Below are 22770 nucleotides of genomic sequence, written 5' to 3'. Positions count from 1 at the left end.
AATAACAAAGCATCAGAAAAAAAAACACATTCATCTGACCTGATCTACTGTACATCTTAACTAAGATCAGTAAAGCATCACGTTCTGTAGCACAGAACATGAAGCAGTAACTGAAGTTACTTATCTTAATTCCTCTCTGGATTGTGGGTAATGGAGCATGAGGACGGAAGAAGCACATTAAAGACACATTAAAGCCCATACTCTCAGCCAGTGATCAAACGGAAAACTTTTCCAGGCCACGTTACCATTTTATTTATTTACTTGCACTTATATACCATTTTCCTGATCAAAACAGATCACTCAAAATGGTTCACAAGCATATAAAACGACAGTCCAGAACAAAGAGATAAAAGTTACAGAGAAAAAATAAAAACAAAATTAAAAAAAAAAAAAAAAAAAAACAAACAAAAAAACCCCAATCTAACATTCTAAGAGAGTCAAATCATTGGGGGAACAAAAGTGTTTTCAGCTTCCTTCTAAATAGCATAAGATTCCTCATTAATCTCAAGGGAAGATTGTTCCACAACTCTGGTTCAATAACCCGGAAATCTTTTGAACACCATCCTATACTACTCTTGTCATAACATCCATACCAGGAATAGAAAGCAAATTTCCTTGACTAGATCCTTACAATCCAGTGGGTATATAGGAAATCAATTTCTCCTTCAAATAATCCGGTTTCTGAAAACATAAAACTATGAAAATCAAAGTTAGCAATTTAAACTGGGCCCTTTCCTTCATAGGAAACCAAAATAATTGGTAAGAGTCTAGCATTTTCTCAATGAAATCCCCACAGCAACAATCCAGCTGCTGTATTCTGGATAATTTGGAGTAATTTGAAGGAATTGCTTTGCGGAACTATTAAAGACTGTGTGGCTATGGCATGTCCTAGTTCTCTGGGACATATTAAGTGTGGAAACAGCAAATCCTGTGAATACATGACTGAATGCGTTGACTGGCTGTTAATCCTGTGGCTAAGAAGCTTTATAAATTACTTTTTGCTACAACATGTGATTCATCTTATGTAGTGTATATCTCATACGATGTCCCTGCTACAAGATCTATATAGGGAAAACTACCAGAACAATTAAGATCAGAATTAATGAGCACAGGTCAAGTTGAATGCTCCTTTAGTTTCACACTGTATGTCTATGTCACATGTATTTGAAGATCTGCATTGGTTTCTGATTGATAATGTTCCAACTACAAGGGGAGGGGATAGGGGGAAGGAGCTTCTACGATTGGAACCACATTGGATTTACAGATTGGATTGTCTGGAACCTAAAGAGTTAAATGCTCACATTGATTATAAGGTTTTTCTGCGACGTCGTGGGTGACGTTTTGTTTTCCAATTGGTTTTCCTGTGGCTTTGGTGTTGTATTTTTAGCCGGTGTCACTTTTAATTACTCTATAGCAATGCTTAAGAGTGCTATATTTGTACACTTATTTATTATTTTGCCATGTTGGGGTTATTTTTTTAAATTTTCATCTACTGTTTTCTGATTTTCAGTATCTGCATGTGTGCTTTGAAGCTGGTCAAGATTATTTTTCCTTAAGAAGCATTTTGCTGTGAAACAGACGGCTCCGTTGAACTTCTGCATGTTTAAGATAAGTGCACTTGCAAGATTTGTTGACTGACAGTCTTGTGGTTGTCTTTGAAATATGGACATTATTTGAAAAACAGAAACTTATAAACAAAAAACCTAAAGATTGAAGGCAAGGAGCTTTTTCTGACTGGTGATGTGCTCTTTGTAAGGCTCTCCAGCAGAGTTTCTGGCCTGAAACAGTCACTGAAGTCTTTGGTAAAAAAATTTAAGTGGTGGTTGAAATTCTTTGAATTTTACTCACTTTTTCTATTTACACTGTTTATATTTGTGTGAGCTTTTTGGTGCCTTTGGGGATTAGTTTCTTAAACAAAGTCAAAGATAAACCTACATATAAAAACATTGCAATAATCCATAAGACTTAACAGAAAAATATATATGATTGTTACCAGTGCTTTCCTATCTAGAAAAGGCTAATTATCCTTAATTTTAAAAACACCTTTTGCGAAACCGCAGCTATCTGATCTTTTCCAACCCCATCTGATCCCAATGTTAACACTCAAAACCCTAACCGACTGCTGCCAATCCAATCTCTGTCCCAATGAAGGACACACACCTAAATCATTTGGGGAAATATTGCCAATACCCAGTCAAGTAGTTTTACTTACATTGACCTCAAGGCCACTAGATGTCAAACAGTTTGTTCAACTCAGTCAGACAACTGTTCAGCCTGGTTACTGCATGATCTTTATTTCCCTCTAGCAGGAGCAACAGGTGGAAATCATCCACATATATGAACACTTGAATATCATACCCACAGATTAAATCTACCAAAGGTTGAATATAAATATTAAAAAGCAATGCAGATAAAGGTGAACCCAGAGGTACACCCCACTTGCATAGACATTCTTGAGACCAGCTACCTTTATACCAAACACGAAAGGATCTATTTGTCAAAAAAAGATGAAAGTCACCTAAGTACCGACCCAGATAATTTGGCTGTCTCACATCTCTGCAAAAGAATGACTGGTTCTCCAAAATCAAACACAGAGGATAAGTCCAACGAAACACGAAGAGGAAGGAACATTCTTATCCATCCAGCAATATTTCTCTTCTATCATAGTTACCAGCATAGTCTCACTACTCCTCGCTAAAAACAGCCTGAGCCTTATCCAAAAAAAACAGATTTCCTCCAACTTAATCATCAGTTTGTGAAATCACAACTTCATCAATTTAGTCATAAACTGCAGATTTGAAACAGGACGAAATTTTCCAGAACACTCATCTAGACTCTTTCTTCAAAAATCAGGGTAACCACGGCTTCCCGTAAACGATCAGAAAACCAGCCCTGAGATAAGGAAGAATTGATAATTCCCAACAACCATGATAGCATAGAATCTGAATAAATGATGGAATAATCTAGCCAGGACTGGATCTAAAGAACAAAAAGAAGTATGAACACCCTTTCTTCAAATCAAGCTGCGGGGAAAAAGGGTCCTGCACTAGCAGCCGGGGGACCATTTTTCCCACGTGCCGGGGCCCTTTTTAGGCAGCGGGTAAAAAAGCTCCCACACATGGCCATGCGGCAGGCAGCCCTTGCCGCCACCCATTGAGGTGGTGATAAGGGCTCCCATGCTAACCCAGCAGTAACTGGGCAGTGTGCAGCGATGCCTGATTACTGCCGGGTTAGCGCCGTGCGCACCATTTACGGAGGTTTTCTTTTTACCCCGGAAAAGGCGCGCGCTTGGGGAGGGACTACCGCTGGTGACTGCGTTGGGCTGGCAGTAGTCCCAGAAGAGCGAGCGCTAAGCCCGCGTTGGGCTTACTGCCACTCTGTAAAAGGGCCCCCTAAATCCCCAAAACTTGAATGTTAGAACTGCCAACAGCCCCATCACTCCTCCCTTAGCCCTCCTTAAGGGTAATAATCTTTTGATAGAACTAAGCTCTTAGAAATTCAAAATAAACTCCTTAAATTTATTAGAGGCTTCTTCAATCTCAGCTGATTTAACAGGGTTTTTTTTAGCTTGTAAAACTTTCTTTCTATAAATATTGGCTGCTTGCCTCCATAACACCCTATCCTCAACTGTCTGTGATTTCAACCATTCTCTCTCCAATTTCCTCAACTTATTTTTGAATTCCTTTAATTCCCCAGTACACCATTTCATCTGATGTTTAAGACAAACATAACCCTCCTTAAGGGAGGCCACTATCAAGCCATCCTTTTTATTTCATACCACTTGTCCACCAAACAATCCACTTTCACATTAGTCTGTTTATTATGTTCTAGGCCAGTGGTTCCCAAAACTGGTCCTGGAGGCACCCTAGCCAGTCAGATTTTCAGGATGCCCACAATGAATATTCATGAGATAGATCTGCATGCAGTGCATGCAAATCTATTTCATGAATATTCATTGTGGGCATCCTGAAAACCTGACTGGCTGGGGTGCCTCTAGGACCAGGTTTGGAAACCACTGCTCTAGGCCCTTCCTATGAATAACAGAAGCTTCACAAACCAAAGGATCAAACCTCCCTCTAACGCCTCCCATGCTAGCTAGAAAGCCCCAAATTAGTCGACGGTTGACCCAATTGGCTGATTGGGCTTAACCATTCTCTCTGATGCAGAGATTAAGAGTGCAATGTGGTGGAAAGGGTATCTCTCTACATAGGAATTCAAATGTATTTTTTATATCAACTATGAGATTTGTTAACATTTTAGCCTCTCAGATAACCAGAAACTAGAATATTAAAGCACAGATATAATAATTTTTCTGGATCTATTTATTTTTCTAAACTTATTGCTATTCAAAGGAAAAACATTCCTAATCCATTTCAAAAGAATTCTTGTAAATGCAGCTAAAACTGTCAGTATTTTCTTGAATTAGTGTAGAAGCAAGATATTGTACACCTTGAGTACAGATTCTGCTGTTTGCAATAACATTATAGAGTTTGCTGTTTTTATTATGTTTCAAAGTTGTCATGATATATTGTGTATTTCTATTTGCTACATACAGTGGCGTTCCTAGGGGTGCTGGCACCCGGGGCGGATCGCCGATGCGCCCCCCCGGCGAAAGGACACCCCCGCAAAGGAACGCCCCCCCCCACCGGGTGCACGCCGCTGTGGGGGGGGGGGGGGGTGCCGCACGCGCATGCCTGTCCTCCGTTGTTCCATGCTTCTTCTCTGCCCCAGAACAGGAAGTAACCTGTTCCGGGGCAGAGAAGAAGCATGGAACAATGGAGGACAGGCACATGCGCGCGCGGCGTGCACCCGGGGCGGACCGCCCCCACCCCCCCCCAGGAACGCCACTGGCTACATACACTGTGTGCTCTTTGAACAACTCAATAAAAGACTTTGCTTTTGAACAGGACCAACCAACTTAACTACTAGAAACAAAGCTGAGGCCTTAAAAAAACCCAAACATAAAACACTCATTCCAAATCACACTCACCGTGACTATGAAAGTGAGAACCACAAACACAAAGCGGAACCAAATCTCCATTTGTGAGAACACTGGATTATACGTTTTCCACTGCAAAACACATGGGGTGAAAAACAGGTTAGGAAAAACATTGCTATATAAAGCCACAATACACTACCATCAGCTATGATTCTTGACAGAGATTTTCAGAATCAGTATTTAGATGGCATTGTGGATACCTACCACAATTTGATCAACATTACTACAGAGCGCAGGGACATGTCTTCAGACAGGCCTCATGCCATAGAAAAAGGGGAACTGCATACAATAGGAGTGAAAAGACCACACTGTGTCACAAGTGCCACCATACTGGAGGCTTCCTGCTAGCTTTCAGGCAGGCAGGTGACATGGAGGGGAATTTTCGATAGAATGTCTAAATCAAAATTTGGACATTTTACAAAAACGTCCACATTTTGAACAGGAAAGAAGGTCATTTTCGAAAAAGGTAAACGTCTATCTTTTGTGTTTCAAAATGCTATGGTCGTCTTGTGATTTGGACGTCCTTTTTTTTTGGTCCATTTTCGAACAAAAGACGTCCAAATGCAAGATGTCCAAAACAGAGGAGGAGTGGCTCAATGGTTAGTGCAGCGGACTTTGATCCTGGCAACATGGGTTCAATTCCCACTGCTGCTCCTTGTGACTTTGAGTAGTCAAATACACAAGGGGCATTTTTGGATATCACATCTTGTCTGAATTTGCACGTTTTTTGTAAAATGTCCAAAATCAGAACAGGAAAGGTCATTTTCTACAAAAAAAAGTCTTTTACGTTTGAAAATGCTATTTGGAAAAATGTTTTGTGATTTGGGGGAGTAAGGGGAGGTGATCCCCGATTCCCTCCAGTTGTCATCTGGTCATTTGGGGCACCTCTTGTGTGGAGTAGAGGAGTAGCCTAGTGGTTTAGTGCAGCAGACTTTGATCCTGGGGAAGTGGGTTAAATTTCCACTGCAGCTAGTCGTTATAAAAACAGGTCTAGCTCAAAACGTCTTAGTCTTGGACGTTTGTTTTGTTCCATTATGGCTGAAAGATGTCTAAGTCTTAGGAACTCCCAAGTCCCGCCTTGAACACACCCCTGGCATGCCCCCTTAAGATTTAGACGTCCTTCTGACGGACTTCAGAGAAAGACGTCTAAAAATAGGTTTCAAAAATACCGATATGTCACTTTTTGGATGTTTTTCTCTTTTTAAAATGAGCCTGAAAATCTGCTCAGCAAAATAGCTCAAGGAAAGAGGAAAATGAGGAAGAAACAACCACTGACTCCCAACTGTGGACCTCTGTAGCAGTACCAGCAGGATGCTCCACCCCAAATTAATGTGATGACACGACAAGCCAAAGCCCATGCCTGCAACCCAGAAATGCAGTTTACTAAGCTGGGAGTCCTGTACTAGTGAAGTTAAAAAAGGTAAAAACAAAACAAAAAACAGTAGCACTCAGCTGCTATATAAACGTACCAGTACCACCAATAGATATAGGAGGGGGGCTGTGTTTTATTAAATTTAAGCCCTTCAAGGCTATTCAGTTTTATACTGACAGCATGTGGCCCCTCTTAAAGAAAGAACATATTTATTATTTATTTCACTTGATTACTCACCCCTTCAAAATTGTTCAAAGAGAAGTCAAAACAGTACAAACTCACAACAAAACTGTCCAATCCCCCCCCCCCCCCCACAAACAGTACATTTGGGGGCCTATGTATAAAGCTTCCCATGTGATTACCATGGGTTTTACATAGTTGGAGTGGAGGAGTGGCCTAATAGTTAGTGCAGTGGGTTCAGATCCTGGGGAACCAGGTTCAATTCCCTCTGCAGCTCTGTGTGACCCTGGGCAAGTCACTTAATCCTCCGTTGCTCCAGGTACAACAGTAGTACAATGTCCTACTTAGAAAGCCCACTAGGGACAGACCCAGTACCTGTAAAATGAAACTGTAAACTGCTTAGGTCTAAAAGGTATATAAATACTGAAACGAAATGAATAATTTAACCGCAGGATAGCAATGCAGAAGGGGTTTCAGTATGTTATCTCCTGTGGAAACCCTGCTAGCAAATGCGGTACATTTGCTATCCCATGGCATGCAAGAACAGCAAGAACAAAAAAAAACCCCAGCTTTGGCCATGTGACTACCACAATGAAATTTATGTCGGTGTCCAGGGCAGCATAGAAGGGTTGGTTAAGAGAAGGGTGTCTACCGACAGCCCCTCTCTCCCCACTAACCCAAATACCTGCATTGTTCCCCCCCCCCCCCCCCCCCACAAGTAGTCTACAGGTCCTCTCACTCCCTTACAATCTGATCTGAACTAACCCCCACCCCCCCACCCATAAGTAAAAGATTTTCCTGGTAGTCTAGTGATCCACCCCCATCCTCCTGACCCAACCCCCTTTCCTCAAATAAAATTTAAAAAAAAAATTAAATCCCTGGTGTCTAGTGACACCCTCACACCCCTCCCGAGCCCACCTGTGAAAGTACCACTGCAGAAAGGCTGCAGGATGCAGCATTCAGTAAGTTTGCAAATTAAAATCGTGGCAGTATCAGCAGCTCATTGCTGAATATCACCCTTCCTATCAGTGCATGGGTGGTGAGTGGCTCACATGCTGACAGAGTGACATTAAAAAAAAAAAAACATACCAGCATCTCCCTCCCTCCCTCCCTCCCATGCAGATTTGCTGGCATATAAGGCAATTTTCCCTTATATAGCAGACAGGCTCCGTCCGGTGCATCATCAGGATGCACTGCCATTTTTCAAGATGGTGGCGGTGGAGGCAGGAGCAAGTGGACATTGCTCCTGCCTCTCCTGCTTTTAACTCCTAACCCTTACTCACTTGTTCAGTACCAATATTTTATCATTCCCACCTTAGTAATTCCCTTATCTCTTATTTGTCCTAATTAGATTGTAAGCTCTGTTGAGCAGGGACTGTCTCTTCATGTTCAAGTGTACAGCGCTGCGTACGTCTAGTAGCGCTATAGAAATGATAAGTAATAGTAGTAGTAGTGGGCGGGTGCCACTAGACACCTGGGATTCAAAATTTCTTTTTAATTTGAGGACAAGGTGTTGAGTCAGGGGGGAAAGGGGGGCCACTAGACTACCAGGGAATTCTTAATTGTGAGAGGGGGGAGCGAGCTCTACACAGAACCATAGGTTCAGGAGGGAAGGAGATGCCGGTATGCTTTGTTTTTGCTTAAATTTTTTTTTTTTTTAATGTCACCTTTCCTGTCAGTGCGTGAGCCAAATTACCACTCATGTACTGACAGGATGGGTAATATTCAGCAATGAGCTGCGGATTACTGCTTTTGGTGGGCCACAGAGTGTGATCAGTGCGGGAAGCACTTTTGAAATGTTGTTTTGTCAACACATTTGACCCTTGACGCAGGCTATAGTTCCTGAAACAAGCACCGTGGCAGGTCTGTTGAATAAAGTGCATTTGAGATGTCCCCATTTTTGAAGGCTCCTTGTGTTTTTTTTGTTTGTCTACAAATTTAATGCAGCAGTAATTTGCATGCTCACTGAATCCTGTATCCTGCAGCCTTTTCCACAGTAATACTTTCACAGTAGAGCTATGGCTCTATCATGAGGCTTGCTACACATGCCCCTCAGTTGTTCCCCAACCATTCCCAAAGGTGTCATAAAAAAACAGGCCCACTTCACACAATTCTGGAACCAAAGGCCTTGTCAAACAGCCAAGCCTTCACTTTCTTCTGAAATTTAAAACCGAACATCTGCAGAACTTCCTGAAACCAAACTCTGCAGAACTATGCTCCATGTAAAGGTATATGACGCTTAAATACTGTTTAAAGTGGCATCACATGCCTTTCTAGTCCAAACATGCATTAAACATTTTTGCTTTCATCTCGCAGTATAAATCACAGACTGTTCCAACACTAATGCAGGACGCCAGGTCTCCAAATAAAGCCAGATCCCCGCTTTACCTAACAATAAGAATGGTTTTCCTCCCCTCCAATTCACATTCTGAAACATTTTGAGAAAACCAGCAGCCAATAAACTTTTGCATCTAGTTTTTGCTTCATGTAAAGGCAATGAACTGCACCCATACCTCCTCCCACCCCTTGCCCCTTGGGATACTTCAGGCTCATCGAGAAGGTGGCACACTTGGGGACCTAGAGATTATTTCCTCAATGCACTGTCAACCTCCTCCTTCAACCAGTGAATGGTACTTAAAATCTGAGGATCTGCCCCCTCTATCACAAAAATCATATGCACCTCAGAAATCAGGATCACATAGTAAGTTAAGCTGAAGAGATACCAAATGTCCATTGCCGATAACCACCTTTAGTTGTGCTTCTGGCAACTCCTTACTGGCAAGCCAGGAAAAGCCAATAAAGTGTTTTTTTTAATCTGTGTTAGAAAAACACTAATGTTATAGAAAACATATACACAAAGTATCCATCAGTGGTATGAAGTGGTATGAAAGAAGAACTTACTGCAAATTGTAGCTCCTTGATGGGGTAACTCAGACTTTTTAAATCCTCAAAGCCAACCATGACCTTGTACATTGTGTAATTGAGGTAGCCAAGATGGACCACAATAATTTCTGCACATTTCTGTAGAAACACATGACAAAAAGTCAAAAGCAGTCACAGCTCCCCAAAATACTGCAAGTTAAACAAAAACAGGGCTTATGGGAAATTATCCAATTAATACAGAATTTACACATTTGCCAGCACCTATTAGTGAGAGGGCCTGTTCTAGCAGAATTTTAACTGCTATAACAAACAATGTACAGGAAATATAAGGGAAAGATGTTTGGTTTATTTATTTATTGGGAGTTACTGCCTTTATGAACAGATTCACCTAAGGCAGTGAATCTTACAATTTACAGGTGAAAACTTACAATTTTATTAACAGCATCACAATATTAAAATGACCAAGTACAATACAATGAGGTAAACTTGAAAACAGCAAATTGAAACCTAATAATAGGATTACCAAGAAACAGGATCAAAAATATACACATTTAAGAGCACTGAAATTCATGTGGCTAAACTCAAGGCAAATTCTTTATATAGTTAAGCATGATATAAGGAACTGGTCTAAGTTACAGTGTGTGTAGCAAGCTAGTTCAGGTGCAGAATAGTGTACAGTCAGGCACCAGTCGGTTGTGTTGTAGAGAGGGACCACTATAGAAGGATCCTGTCCTAGCATTTTGGAGACCACTTCCTTTGTCAGTGCAGCTTGAGGATCTATTTGTGGCTCTGTCTGTGACTCGGAAACAGAAAGACAGCAGAGAAGATTTCATTCATGTACACGGTATTCCATGTAGCTGTGCAGGGCCCAAAACAACCTATTTTTGTCACCCCTAGGCCCATCATATCAATGTAATTATATGGTTTTATGCAGGCTGTTTATATTGGCAGTATTATCTATCCACTGTAATACTTCCTATTCACAAAGTAAATGAAGTTTGACTTCTTCAGTCAAGCTACAGTCAACATAATGCCACATAAGATAGGGCCCAGCTAGTCTGCTGAATTTTTTTTTGTTGGTGCAGTGCTTCCAACTCCAGTTGATCTCGTCACTTCTTTGCAACTAAGGCCCCTCACTGGCAATTTCCAGGCTCCCTGGAACAATACAGTACGCATATGTCCAAGCATTAGAAGGCCCCTTTGTAACGCATCAGCCCCATCAACCATTGCAGCTGCAATGATAATCAAACGAGCAAAACACCCGAGTGGCACTCGTTACCCAGCATATACCAGGATATAGCAATATCACAGGAACCTCGTACTGCTGCCACTCACAATAAGAAATGACTCTTCCTCTTTTTTGTGTGTGTGTGTGTGGTACATGAACTGAAAAAGGGATCACAGAGCACACCCAGAATCTCAGGCTGAGATCTTCAAAAGGGTGGGCATGCAGAACAGTATAGGTGACTGAAGGAAAGAAATTTATAATTTCTCCTTCCTTTGCATCAGCTGCACCATTCTGCATGAACAGGATACACTGAAGCAGACTCACTGGGAGGAGAAGACAAGGTCCCCTCCCCCCCCCCCCAAATAACGATCTTGTCAAAATCCGAGAGTACTCTGGCCACCATATCCAATCTGCAGTGCTTAGCAAAGGAATAGAGCAACAACCAATCTGCCTCCTTGCAAATTTCCTCTGGGGACACCACCCAGGCAGCGGCCTGAGCCCTAACAGAGTGCGCTTTAAGCCCCTGAGGCACCAGACGATTCTTGCAGATGTAGGCAGACTCAATAGCTGCCTCAATCCACTTCACCATGGAGGCCTTAGAGGCCACCTGGCCCTTCCTAGGGCTATGGAAATGCATAAAGAGGTGGTCAGAGATTAAAATCATTTGTCTCCTTCATGTACTGCAGAAGCAGCCTCTAGACTTCCAACTTGTAAAGCCTCCAGTCCGCAGAGCCAAATCTTCTTCCCTAAAGGAGGGCAGGCAAACCTCCCGATTCACATGGAAAAGAGACAACACTTTCGGCAGAAAGAAGGGAACTGCATGCAAGGACACCAAATTCTCCGAGAAGGAAAGGTAAGATCCCAACACAACAGGGCCTACAACTCTGAGACCCTACAAGACGGCATGATAGTCACCAAAAATACCACCTTGATAGTAAGGTTCTTGATAGAAGCCAAGCACAGAGGTTCGAACAGAGCCTCAGACAGCACCCAGAGAGCCAGGTTGAGCTCCCACGAAGGGAAGAAAGTGGGGTGTGCAGATGTGCCTCCCCTTCAGGAACCAAGCCACCTTTCTATGCAAAGCCAGAGAGGTACCCTTGACTTTCCCCCCAAAACTGGATACAGCAGCCACCTGGGTCCTCAGGGAGCTCAAAGCCAACCCCTGATCCATGTCGTTGCAGAAATCTCAAAATATCAGGGATCCGAGTCCTCCAGGGAGATTGAGACTGCTCCCTGCACCAGGACTCAAAACTACACCAGACCCTGAGGTATGGCAAGGATGTAGAAGACTTACTGGAATGGAGCAGCATAGAAACCACCGCGGGTGAAAACCCATGCTTCTTTAAACACCTCCTTTCAATGGCCAGACCGTAAGCCTAAAGAGATCTGAGTCTTTCATTTCTACTGACCCTTGCCAAAGACAAATCCAACCACTGGGCATCTGAAGCCACCAGCAAAACCAGATGAGGATGACGCACAATCAACAGCCTATCAGAGGCCATGGAGGGAAAATGTAAAGAGGCCCCACTAATGGCCATGGCTGTATCAGGACATCTATTCCTTGGGAGGCCAGTTCCCTCTGTCACTGAAGAAGAGCTCCACCTTCATAGAGACCCTGGATGCCATCAGGTTGAACCGTGGGGGGCCCCAGTGTTCCACAATGAGCTGAAAGGTGAGGGCCCCCAGCTCCCACTCACCTGGATCCAGGATAGATTGATTGAGAAGGTCCACCTGCACACTGTCCTTGCTCACAATATGGACCACTGAGAGGGCCAGCAGATGGCTCTCCTCCCACCGACAGAGAAATGCTGCCTCCAGAGCCACCGCCTGACTCCTGGTTCTGCCCTGCTTTTTGAAGTAGGCCATAGCAGTGGTGTTGCCTAATATCGCTCTGACCGCTTTCCCCTTGAGGAATAGCCAAAACTCCTACAGGGCTAGGTGGACCGCCCAGGCCTCCAGAGTACTGATGTACCAAATCACTTCCTGGCTCATCCAGGTTCCTTGGCCTATTCGGCACAGGAAACAAGCTCTTCAACTGAGAAGACTCATCTATGGTGACCATTACCCACTGAGGAGGATCCCATAGAACTCCTTTCAGAAGGTTCACTGGCCTGTCCCACAAGGCCAGACTGAGACTTGCCATGGTGTAAGCAGGACAATGAATGGCCTGCAAGACCAGAGTCCAACAGGACAACAGGGGCTGCTGCAGGGGGCGCATATGAGCCCTCGCCCAAGACACCACCTCCAAAGTTGCAACCAACCATGGAGTCCAGAACCTGCAAGAATTCCCAAACCGTGGGCTCCGGGAGATCACACAACTGGCACAATTGTGCCTGGAGCTTCTCCACCCGCTCCTCTGTAAGAAACATCATCCCTCTGGCCGTGTCAAAGCAAACCCTGAGATACTCCAGGGACTGAGATGGAACCAGATGACTCTTGAGCCAGTGAACTACCCAGCCCAAGGATTTTAGGAGGGAAATCACCTGAGAGGTCAGCAAAGTGGCCTCCACAGCAGAATCAGCATGAATCAGCCAGACGACAACATAGGTATGAACCCAAAATCCCTGACACTGGAGGTGCAGCCACTGGATTGCAAGGGACCCTTTTGCCTCAGCTTATAGAGATGGAGAGGCTGTGTTTCCCTCATATCCTTCACCAACTTCTCCAGGTTCCCAAAGAGTACACACCCCATAAAGGGCAGCTGACTCAGAGAATGCATCCATGACCCAGTGGCACAGCCCCTCCAGCAGTGGATTCCCCTCTAAGGAATCTGTCACAAAAGACTTCAGCATGGCCAGGGCCCGTGTGACATCCTCAATAAGATGAGATGGCTCCTTTCTCTGAGTGAGATTGATCCCATGAGAATGCTCCTCCTCCATATCCTGAGGTGGGGAATCTTTGGAATCGGAATCCGCAGTGGACAAGGAGCCTCAGCAGGCCTCCGAGCCCTTCCCTGACTCCTCCGGAACCCTCAAATCTGCTCTATGCCACTTGGAACCCAGAACGGATCCCCTGCTGGGTGCCACCAGAAGGAGGGGACCCATCATCCAACTGCAGAGTCTGTTTAATGAGTTGGGCCAAGTCCTGAAGCCAAAAAGTCCTAGGGGACCCAAAGGGACTCCCCATCAGTTGGACTACAGAGGAGTAGGACTGAAAGACCTCCCACCCCCTCAAGTCCTGATAGGGACTGAGAAAAAAAGTGCCCGAGGCAAAATGGTGCCACTCCCGCTGAAGTCAATTGGGACCGGTGGGTCCCTGCCCCATTTCCAAAGTTGGAAATGGCCCATGACACTGGGGACAGACAGAGCCAACAGCTCTACTTAAAAGGCAGCTCTTGAAAAACCCACAGGCCTGTCCGCTTGGGCCTGCCTTGGCTTTGGGCTCCGGCGACTCCACCATTCCCCAAAGCTCTCGGAGGATGCTTGAAAACAGGAAAATCCCCTGTTCATTTAGTGCCGGAGATTTCCCTGTGCTCTGCTCTGTCTCTCTCTCATTTTTTTTTATTTTTCCTTTGTTTTAAAGCTGAAATAACAGCTTTAACCCAATAGCTTTATTTCCTTAAACAGTGGCACTAAGAAGTGCGAATAGGGGTGGCAGAGCCAAGCTCTGCACTCATCCAAGTATGGTCCAAGATTGTGAGTCAGGGGCGTAGGTATGGGGGGGCCTGGGTGGGCTCAGGCCCACCCAGTTTTACAGCAGCTGAGCAGCCACAGCCTTAGTTTCTTCTGCCGTCACGGTAGAACCCACTCAGCCACCACCCACTCCCACCTGCTTTATTTTTGGCAGTCAGCACTGACCAGCAGTTCTTCTTGGTCCTCCTCTCAGCCATCGCTCCCTGCATTACGCCGTGCCCAGTGACACCACGCCGCTCATGTAATCTTGATTTAAAGTCTTGCGGCCGTTAGTAAGGACCCTTAGCTGCAAGCGCCACGCTGCACTGCCTGCAGTACACATGGCATGCCGGGCAAGATGGCACCGCGCTGCACACAGTGCCGCATGGGAAGGCTGCTGGCCTGGCTGTGTCACGGCGCGTGGGGCTCCTTAGGCCACAATGTGCCTGTCTGTGCCATGTGCCCTGCCTACCGGCCAGGTCTATGACTTTCTTTTCAGTTGGTTCTCTTGGGGAGTCAATCGATCACAGTAGCAGCACTCCCCCACTGCCCCACAATACAGCTACAGAAGCCAGGTAATAAATACATATATTTAAAAAAAAATTTTTAACATGTAGTAATTGTACTCAAATCAAAATGCTGGCTGGTGGTGGTGGGCTTCTGGGTGGGGTAAGCACTTCACTGCCTAGGACAAAAAAGATATATTTAAATGATTAAAATATACCTTTTTTGCCCTGGGCAGTGAAGAGTTCACCCCCACCCAGAAGCCCACCATCAGCTAGCATTTTGATTACTCTTGTAATCAAAATGATGGCTCTGATGGTGGGCTTCTAGGTGGGGGTGGACTCTTCACTGCCTAGGGCAATAACAAAAAGTATATTCATTAACTATATCTCCTTTGCCCTAGGCAATGAGGACCCTATCCTCACCCAGAAATTCACCAACAATAAATTTTAATAGTGCCCAGGTTAATTTTTTAAAAGTTGTCTATTTCTTTCATTTTGGTGGGTTTTTGGGTGGGGACGGTCTCTGCAGTGCCTAGGTTAAAATTTAAAAAAAAAAAAGTGTATGCGGGTTTCTCTGGGTGGACTGCTGCAGAGGTGGGCTCTGCATTGTCCAGGACATAAAAAAAGTCTTTTACATTTAATGCCATGGGGGGTGGGTATGGAGTAGGACAGGACTGACGCTAGGCTACAGGGAGGGGTGGGGTGGTAGGATAGGGCTGATGCTTAGCTATGGGATGGATGGTGGGGAAGGGAAGGATTCATATTAGGCTACAGGGATGGATGGGGGGGGGGGTAAGCAGGGAAGGGCTGATGCTGACCTAAGGGGAGGGATAAGGAGTAGGGAAGGGAAAGCTGATGCCAGGCTGCTGGGATGGTTGGGGGGGGGGGGAGAGAAGGGAAGGGCTGATGCCAAGCTACGGGGATGGATAGGGGGTAGAGAAGAGAAAAGCTGATGCCAGGCTGCTGGGATGGATGGGGGGTAGGGAAGGGAACGTTTATGTTTTTTAATATGTTTTAAAATGATGTGTGTTGAATTGTGATCTGTTTAAAATTACAGAGATAGTGTGGCATAGAAATTTAGAAAATCAATACATTTCTAATTTTTGGTCCTTTATTCTGTAATTGATGAGGGTTGGTCTGTGGTCTGCATGTGAGCGAGCAGGTGAGAGTTTCTGCTGGCAAGTGGTTTGTATGGGGATCAATGAGTCTGACTTGTCTGGCTTTTCCAATGGGATGTGTATTGCTGTTGTGTATATTCACTGCTGCCTTTTTAAAGGTACTGTTACTGGAACTGGTGTTATGGTTTGCAATATAGGCTCTAAGAAGCCTCTTTGCAGGATTTAGTGTTACTTCACAAAGTACCTGGCAGTGACGGGATTTTATTGCTATTATTGAGGTGCTACCAGAATTTGAATACGCTGTTACATGTCATTGCTGTAATTATAATTCAGGATCCTGTCGTGTGCGTTGAGATGTTTGCCATTATAGTAGACTTATGTCTGGTCAAGTTTGATATGGCATAATGTAACTATATTTACAAATATCGGTTTATGTGGTTTCTATTGATGCACGGCAGCTGTTGGGCAGAATTCTAAGGCATTATTTTGTAGTATCCCAAGAAACAAGAAACACTACTCATACCTATATACATTGTGCCCACCCCTGTTAGCCCTGGGCCCACCCAAAAAGTCAGGTCTGGCTACGCCACTGTTGTGAGTGTCCGTTAGGCTCAACCACACAGTGCAGCTGTGGCCAGGAGAGTGGTGAGCTAGGCCAGGAAAAGGAACACAGACAGCACGATCACCTGCTGAAGGTTAAAATAAATGCTAGATTGTTCCAAGTAGCACACCAGTTTATACTGGTGATGTCAGTAGTAAAATTCAGTTTCCTCTACCTCCTCCTGCTGGTAGGAAGAGATAACACCTGTTCAGTCAGAACAGTGGAGCTGATGCAAAGGAAATTGCATTTAGAATGTGAAAATTAAAAACAAAAAAAAAAAGAAAGAAAGTATTTTTCATTCTCAAACAATTTCTGAACAGGAAATAGCAACAAGATTGGATATTTTGATTCAACGGGTAAGCTGAGAAAACACATCACAACCAGCAAACATGTCTTCAAAAGGAAGGTATTGATTAAACAAGTGAATAGAATTACTCATGCATGACTGCAGAATGATTTCCTTATCCATATACTGGCACATATCACTAGGGGAATCACTTGCTTATTTAAGTGCAAACCTTCCTGGCATTTCCTCATGAGACTGAACTTCACAGCTAGGTGTCAACTATTTACAAGGACCAGGACAGGTCAGTTCCTTGCAAGATGTATTTTTACAATCAGCACATGCAGACACTTGCAGCACATTGCATGGAACAGAATACTAAGAGGAAGCACTTACTCGCTGGCAGTTCAGTATCCTTGAACGATTGTGCTCCTGGTTATTGACATAGGGCACAGTCCCAGCATCTGTTATTCCCTGGATTTTAACCACCAAGTTAAAGTTCTTCTGGATGTAAGAATCTGTCACACATGAGGATAGCAGTAGCTTGTTAACAATGCACACAATCAGAATAATTTTTAAAATTAGGAAAAAAAAAAATCAAACCACCCAGATAACACGGAGCAATTTGAGTTGCAGAAAATGTTTTGTAATGAATAGCTTACTACCTGTTTTTGTCCAGTCTCTGTTGGACCTAAGGGGGTTGTGACAAAGTAGAGCCACAAAATTATAATCAAGGATGGTCTGGAACCTAACGACTGGATTAGTGGTCAAACCTACACAGATCCTAGTGACAGAAGTGAAGAAGAACTCAACTTCCATAAATGTAAAAATGTGATTTTTCAGGCTTGGTAGTTCAGGAGGTAGGAGACAAACTAAAGCTAAGAACTTCAAACTAGAGGCAGAATTCCGACATCTGCCAGCAGCTGATATTAAACAAAACCAAACTCTTTTGAGGTCTGGTATGACAGCAAGAGGAAACGTATAGAACAAAACATGGCATAAAAAGACCATACAGCCTATCCAGTCTACCCATCCATACCAAGTGCTCAGCTCTACAATGCCTTTCTCTTCTTCCGAGATCCTCTGCACTTCTCCCATGCTTTCTTACATTTGGATACTAACCTCGTGTATACCATCCCCACCAGGAGGCTATTATATATATCCACTACATTTTCTGTAAAGAAATTTTCTTAGATTACTCTTAAGTGTTCCCCTTTTATTCTCATTTTATGGCCCCTCACAGCTTCCCTTCCATTGAGAAAGGCCTGCCTCTTGAGCATTTCTACATTGGAGGTATATAAATGCCTCTATCATTTATTTCCTTGCCCGACTTTCCTTCAAAGTATACATATTTAGCTCTTAACGTCTGTAACCATATGCTTTATGAAGACCATTGACTATTTTAGTAATCACACACTGGACCAATTCCATTTAGTTTATATCCTTTTGAAGATGCAGTCTCCAGAATGAAGACAAGGTACTCCAAATGAGGCCTCGCCTGTAACTTATCATGGGTTATAAAACGTTAAGAATGGGCAAGTTGGAGAGGCTGAGTGAAGGCAAAGAGAGAGCAGCAGGCTTTACATAAGAACATACTGGGTCAGATGAAAAGATCTATAAAGCCCAGTATCCTGTGTCCAGTAGTGGCCAATCCAGGTCATAAATACCTGGCAGGATCCCCAAAATTTGCTAGATCCTATGCTGCTAACCCTCCGGGATAAGCAGTGGCTTTCCCCATCAGGGGCATTTACGAAAGAGAAGGGTGCCCATCTTCCGACACAAATCGGGAGATAGGCGTCCTTCTCTCAGGGTCGCCCAAATCGGCATAATCGAAAGCCCATGACAGCAGTCTGCAGGTACCTGGAGCAGTTTTAGTGGGTGCAGTGCACTTCAGGCAGGCGGACCGAGGCCCATCCCCCCTACCTGTTACACTTGTGCTGGTAAATGTGAGCCCTTCAAAACCCACTGTACCCACATCTAGGTGCCCCCCTTCACCCCTTAGGGCTATGGTAGTGGTGTACAGTTGTGGGGAGTGGGTTTTGCGGGGGGGTTGAGGGGGGATCATCACTGAAGATAAGGGAGCTATGCACCTGGGAGCAATTTGTGAAGTCCACTGCAGTGCCCCCTAGGGTGCCCGGTTGGTGTCCTGGCATGTGAGGGGGACCAGTGCACTACGAATGCTGGCTCCTCCCACGACCTAATGGCTTGGACTTGGTCGTTTTTGAGATGGGCGTCCTCGGTTTTCATTATCGCCGAAAACCGGGGATGACCATCTCTAAGGTCGACCATCTCAATATTTAGGTCGACTTAAATGTTGAGATTTGGACGTCCTCGACCGTATTATCGAAACAAAAGATGGACGCCCATCTTGTTTCAATAATAGCTGTTTCCCCGCCCCTTCACGGGGCAGTCCTGCGGGGACACCCTCAGGAAAACTTGGGCGCCCCGTTCGATTATGCCCATCCACGTCTACTTTAATAAGTGTTTATGGACTTTTCCTTCAGGAAGTTATAGTTTCTGCAGGTTTGTTTTAAATGTACTACTTAGTAACTTCATGATGTGCCCCCTAGTCTTCGTACCTTTTGAAAGAGTAAACAACTGCCCCCAGATACTATATATCTCGCCTAGATTTCCAAGCATATTCTATAACAATGTGCATTGGTTAACTAGCTAATCAGTGTGCTGCAGCAGCTAAGAAAGCAAATAGAATGTTAGGTATTATTAGGAAAGGAATAGAAAACAAAAATAAGGACGTTATAATGCATTTGTATCTCTCCATGGTGCGACTGCACCTCGAATATTGTGTTCAATTCTGGTCACTGCATCTCAAAAAAGATATAGTGGAATTAGAAAAGGTGCAGATAAGAGCAACGAAAATGATAAAAGGGATGAGACGACCTCCCTATGAGGAAAGGCTAAAGTGGCTAGGGCTCTTCAACTTGAAGACGGCTGAGGGGAGATATGATAGAGGTCTATAAAATAATGAGTGGAGTGGAAAGGGTAGACTTGAAGCGTCTGTTTACTCTTTCCAAAAATACTAGGACTAGGAGGCATTCAATGAAGCTACTAAGTAGTAAATTTAAAACGAATCGGAGAAAATGTTTCTTCACTCAATGTGCAATTAAACTCTGGAATTCGTTGCCAGAGAATGTGGTAAAGGTGGTTAGCTTAGCGGGGTTTAAAAAAGGTTTGGACAGCTTCCTAAAGGAAAAGCCCATAAACCATTATTACAATAGACTTGGGGAACATCCACTGCTTATTTCTGGGATAAGCAGCATAAAATGTTTTGTACTTTTTGGGGATCTTGTCAGGTATTTACCTGGATTGGCCACTGTTGGAAACAGGATGCTAGGCTTGATGGACCTTTGGTCTGTCCAGTATGGCTATACTTAATGTACTTATCAATACTAATTAACATTGAGATTTGCAAGCACAACTCGCTAAGTGTATTCTGTAACGTGGTGCGCCTAAATTCTAAATCGCTTAGTTGAAAAGGGGGTATGACCATGGGCGGGGCATGGGCGTTTCTACAATCTATGTGCATTATTATAGAATACACCTGCGCTGTGCTTAATTTAGGAGTCAAGATTTACTCCTAGCAAAACATGGCCTAAATGTACGTGACCCAATTTGGTTGCATGGAGAGCCGCTTGGCGTAATTCTATATACCGCTCAGAAACTTAGGCTGATTCAATAAATTTTAAGTGTAATTTAGAGAATACGCCTAGGTGTAATTTTTTTCTGCACAGATTTTTCAAGCGCCATATCTAGCCCTTTGTGTTTACCTGTTCCACTCTAGTGGTGATTTTACAGACCTCTAATCATATCTCCTCTCAGACGTCTTCTCCAAGCTGAGGAGCCCTAACCTCTTTAGCCTTTCCTTGTAGCAGAGTTGTTCCAGTGCCTTTATCATTTTGGTTGCCTTTCTCTGTACCTGTTCTGCAACATCTTTTTCATATGTGCTGCCCAAAATTGCATCCAATACTCCAAGTAATCATTAATTCAATAAACAACTGATTAGTTAATAGATCGTTTCTAAACAGGAAAAGGATAGAAGGACTTGTGATCTCCTCCCAGCCACTGAACTTGCAGACTAATCTCAAGGAGGGGTGTGGATGTTAAGCTGTTAGGTATCTTTGGTGCAGGCCATTATGACAGGAACTGAACTAAGTCACTAATCTCAAACAAATGGTCAGGAACTTATTTTGAAGCTCTTTAAATTTAGATGCTGTCAGAGTGACTAGTTTCAGGCCCATTAATTCAGCCTGAACCAGCCACATTGGAGTATGTTATGGGGTAAATATGTCAGGAGAAGAAACCACACAACTCTGCTGGAAGGGAAGAGGAGCTTCCCCATGAGACCCCCATCCACACCGCTATCACAAGGCCACTGTTTTAAGTGTTCATCTATCATTAATTTTACAACTAGAGGCTTTCTGTAAGTGAAAACACAAGAGCAAGGAGACACTTACTATCTGACTGGTCCAGCAGGATGACACAGGTCAGCCACAGCTGCTGATTGTAGCCAGTCATAGGCGGGGAATTCAGTTCAAATGGCTTAATCTGAAATACAAACCAACCTCAAGGATGCAATCTTCAATATTACGGTTCAAATACACAGGTAGGTTATTGATCTGCACTTGGAACCCATGAGGGGTGGGGAGACGCTGGATCTAGTGCTCACAAATGGAGGAACTGTTTCCAACATCTGGGTGGATGCCCACTTAGGCAATAGTGATCATCACACAATATGGTTTGATATAACAGCAAATGCGGAGTGCAGACACATAAAACTCAAAGTACTGGATTTCAGACATGCTGATTTTGGTAAAATGGGGGAATACCTGAAGGAGGAGCCAATGGCATGGGTAGGTATAGGAGAAGTGGGTAGTCCAAGCTAAAAGCTGCTATAAATATGGCAAGAGATCTTTATACAACAAAAGTAAACAAAAGCAAGAGAAACAGGAAGCCTATATGGTTCTCCAAACAAGTGGCCGAAAAAATAATGGCACAAGAGGCTGCGTTCAAGAAATACAGAAGTAGTTTGGGGTCATAAGGACCAAGGCCTCAGACAATGGCTCTGTTTTACGTTACCTTTATTGGAATCCTTTGCTATTTAGAAGTCATGGGGGGGGGGGGGGGGCGGTATACACGGAATTTATGTAATATGACAATATTTTCTTGATGTATGTTTAAACTTTAATGAAAAGATATTAAAAATAAATAAGAAATACAGAAAAATGCAACAAGAAGAACACAGAAATGATGGCTGCATTAAACTCAAAGAGAGAAATATGGCTAGCAAAAGCACAGGTGGAAGAAAAAATGGCTAAAGATGTAAAGAGGTGATAAGATCTCTTTCAGGTATATTATGGAAAAGAGAAAAGCTAGAAATAGACTTTTCAGACTGAAAGATGCTCAGAACAGCTATGTAGAGAGTGATCCCAGAAGAAAATCCTGGAGAAGGACTGCAGTCGGCTGCCGAGGGTATATCTGGGAATGGAGTGGATATTGCACCATTTACTGAAGAAAACATTTATAAACAATTTGAAAATCTGAAAGTTGACAAATCTAGGGGTCCGGATACATCCCAGGATACTGGAGGGAGCTCAGAGAAATCCTGGTGGAAACTCTAAGGATTTATTTAATAGATCTTTAGAGACAAGAGGTTCCACAGGATTGGAGACGAGCTGTGATCCTTCTTCACAAAAGTATGGACTGGGAAGAAGTGGGAAATTACAGGCTCGTAAGCCTCATGTTGGCAGTAGAAAAATAAGGAGTCACTGGCTGAAGGAAAAGATAGTTAACTTTCTAGAATTCAATGGGTTGCAGGATTTTTTTTTTGTTACATTTGTACCCCGCGCTTTCCCACTCATGGCAGGCTCAATGCGGCTTACATGGGGCAATGGAGGGTTAAGTGACTTGCCCAGAGTCACAAGGAGCTGCCTGTGCCAAAAGAATTCGATTGATTTCTTTGACTGGGTGACCA

The 22770-nt window shown here is 43.8% G+C and overlaps 1 protein-coding gene across 1 annotated transcript in view; it reads right to left on the bottom strand.

Moving 5' to 3' along the window:
* TMEM181 (transmembrane protein 181) overlaps positions 1-22770 on the bottom strand; it is a 78415-nt gene that overhangs the window by 29968 nt on the left and 25677 nt on the right. The window contains exons 4-7 of the mRNA XM_030195498.1: positions 21254-21344; positions 17178-17299; positions 9453-9572; positions 4991-5071 (exon numbers count right to left, since the gene is read on the bottom strand). Coding sequence (XP_030051358.1) covers positions 4991-5071; positions 9453-9572; positions 17178-17299; positions 21254-21344 — 414 coding nt within the window. The remainder of the gene's footprint in view (positions 1-4990; positions 5072-9452; positions 9573-17177; positions 17300-21253; positions 21345-22770) is intronic.

Source organism: Microcaecilia unicolor, chromosome 3, assembly GCF_901765095.1.
Source record: "Microcaecilia unicolor chromosome 3, aMicUni1.1, whole genome shotgun sequence".
In the NCBI taxonomy this organism is placed as follows: Eukaryota; Metazoa; Chordata; class Amphibia; order Gymnophiona; family Siphonopidae; genus Microcaecilia; species Microcaecilia unicolor.
The sequence above is the reverse complement of the archived record's forward strand: the minus strand, read 5'-3'. Positions and strand labels throughout refer to the sequence as shown.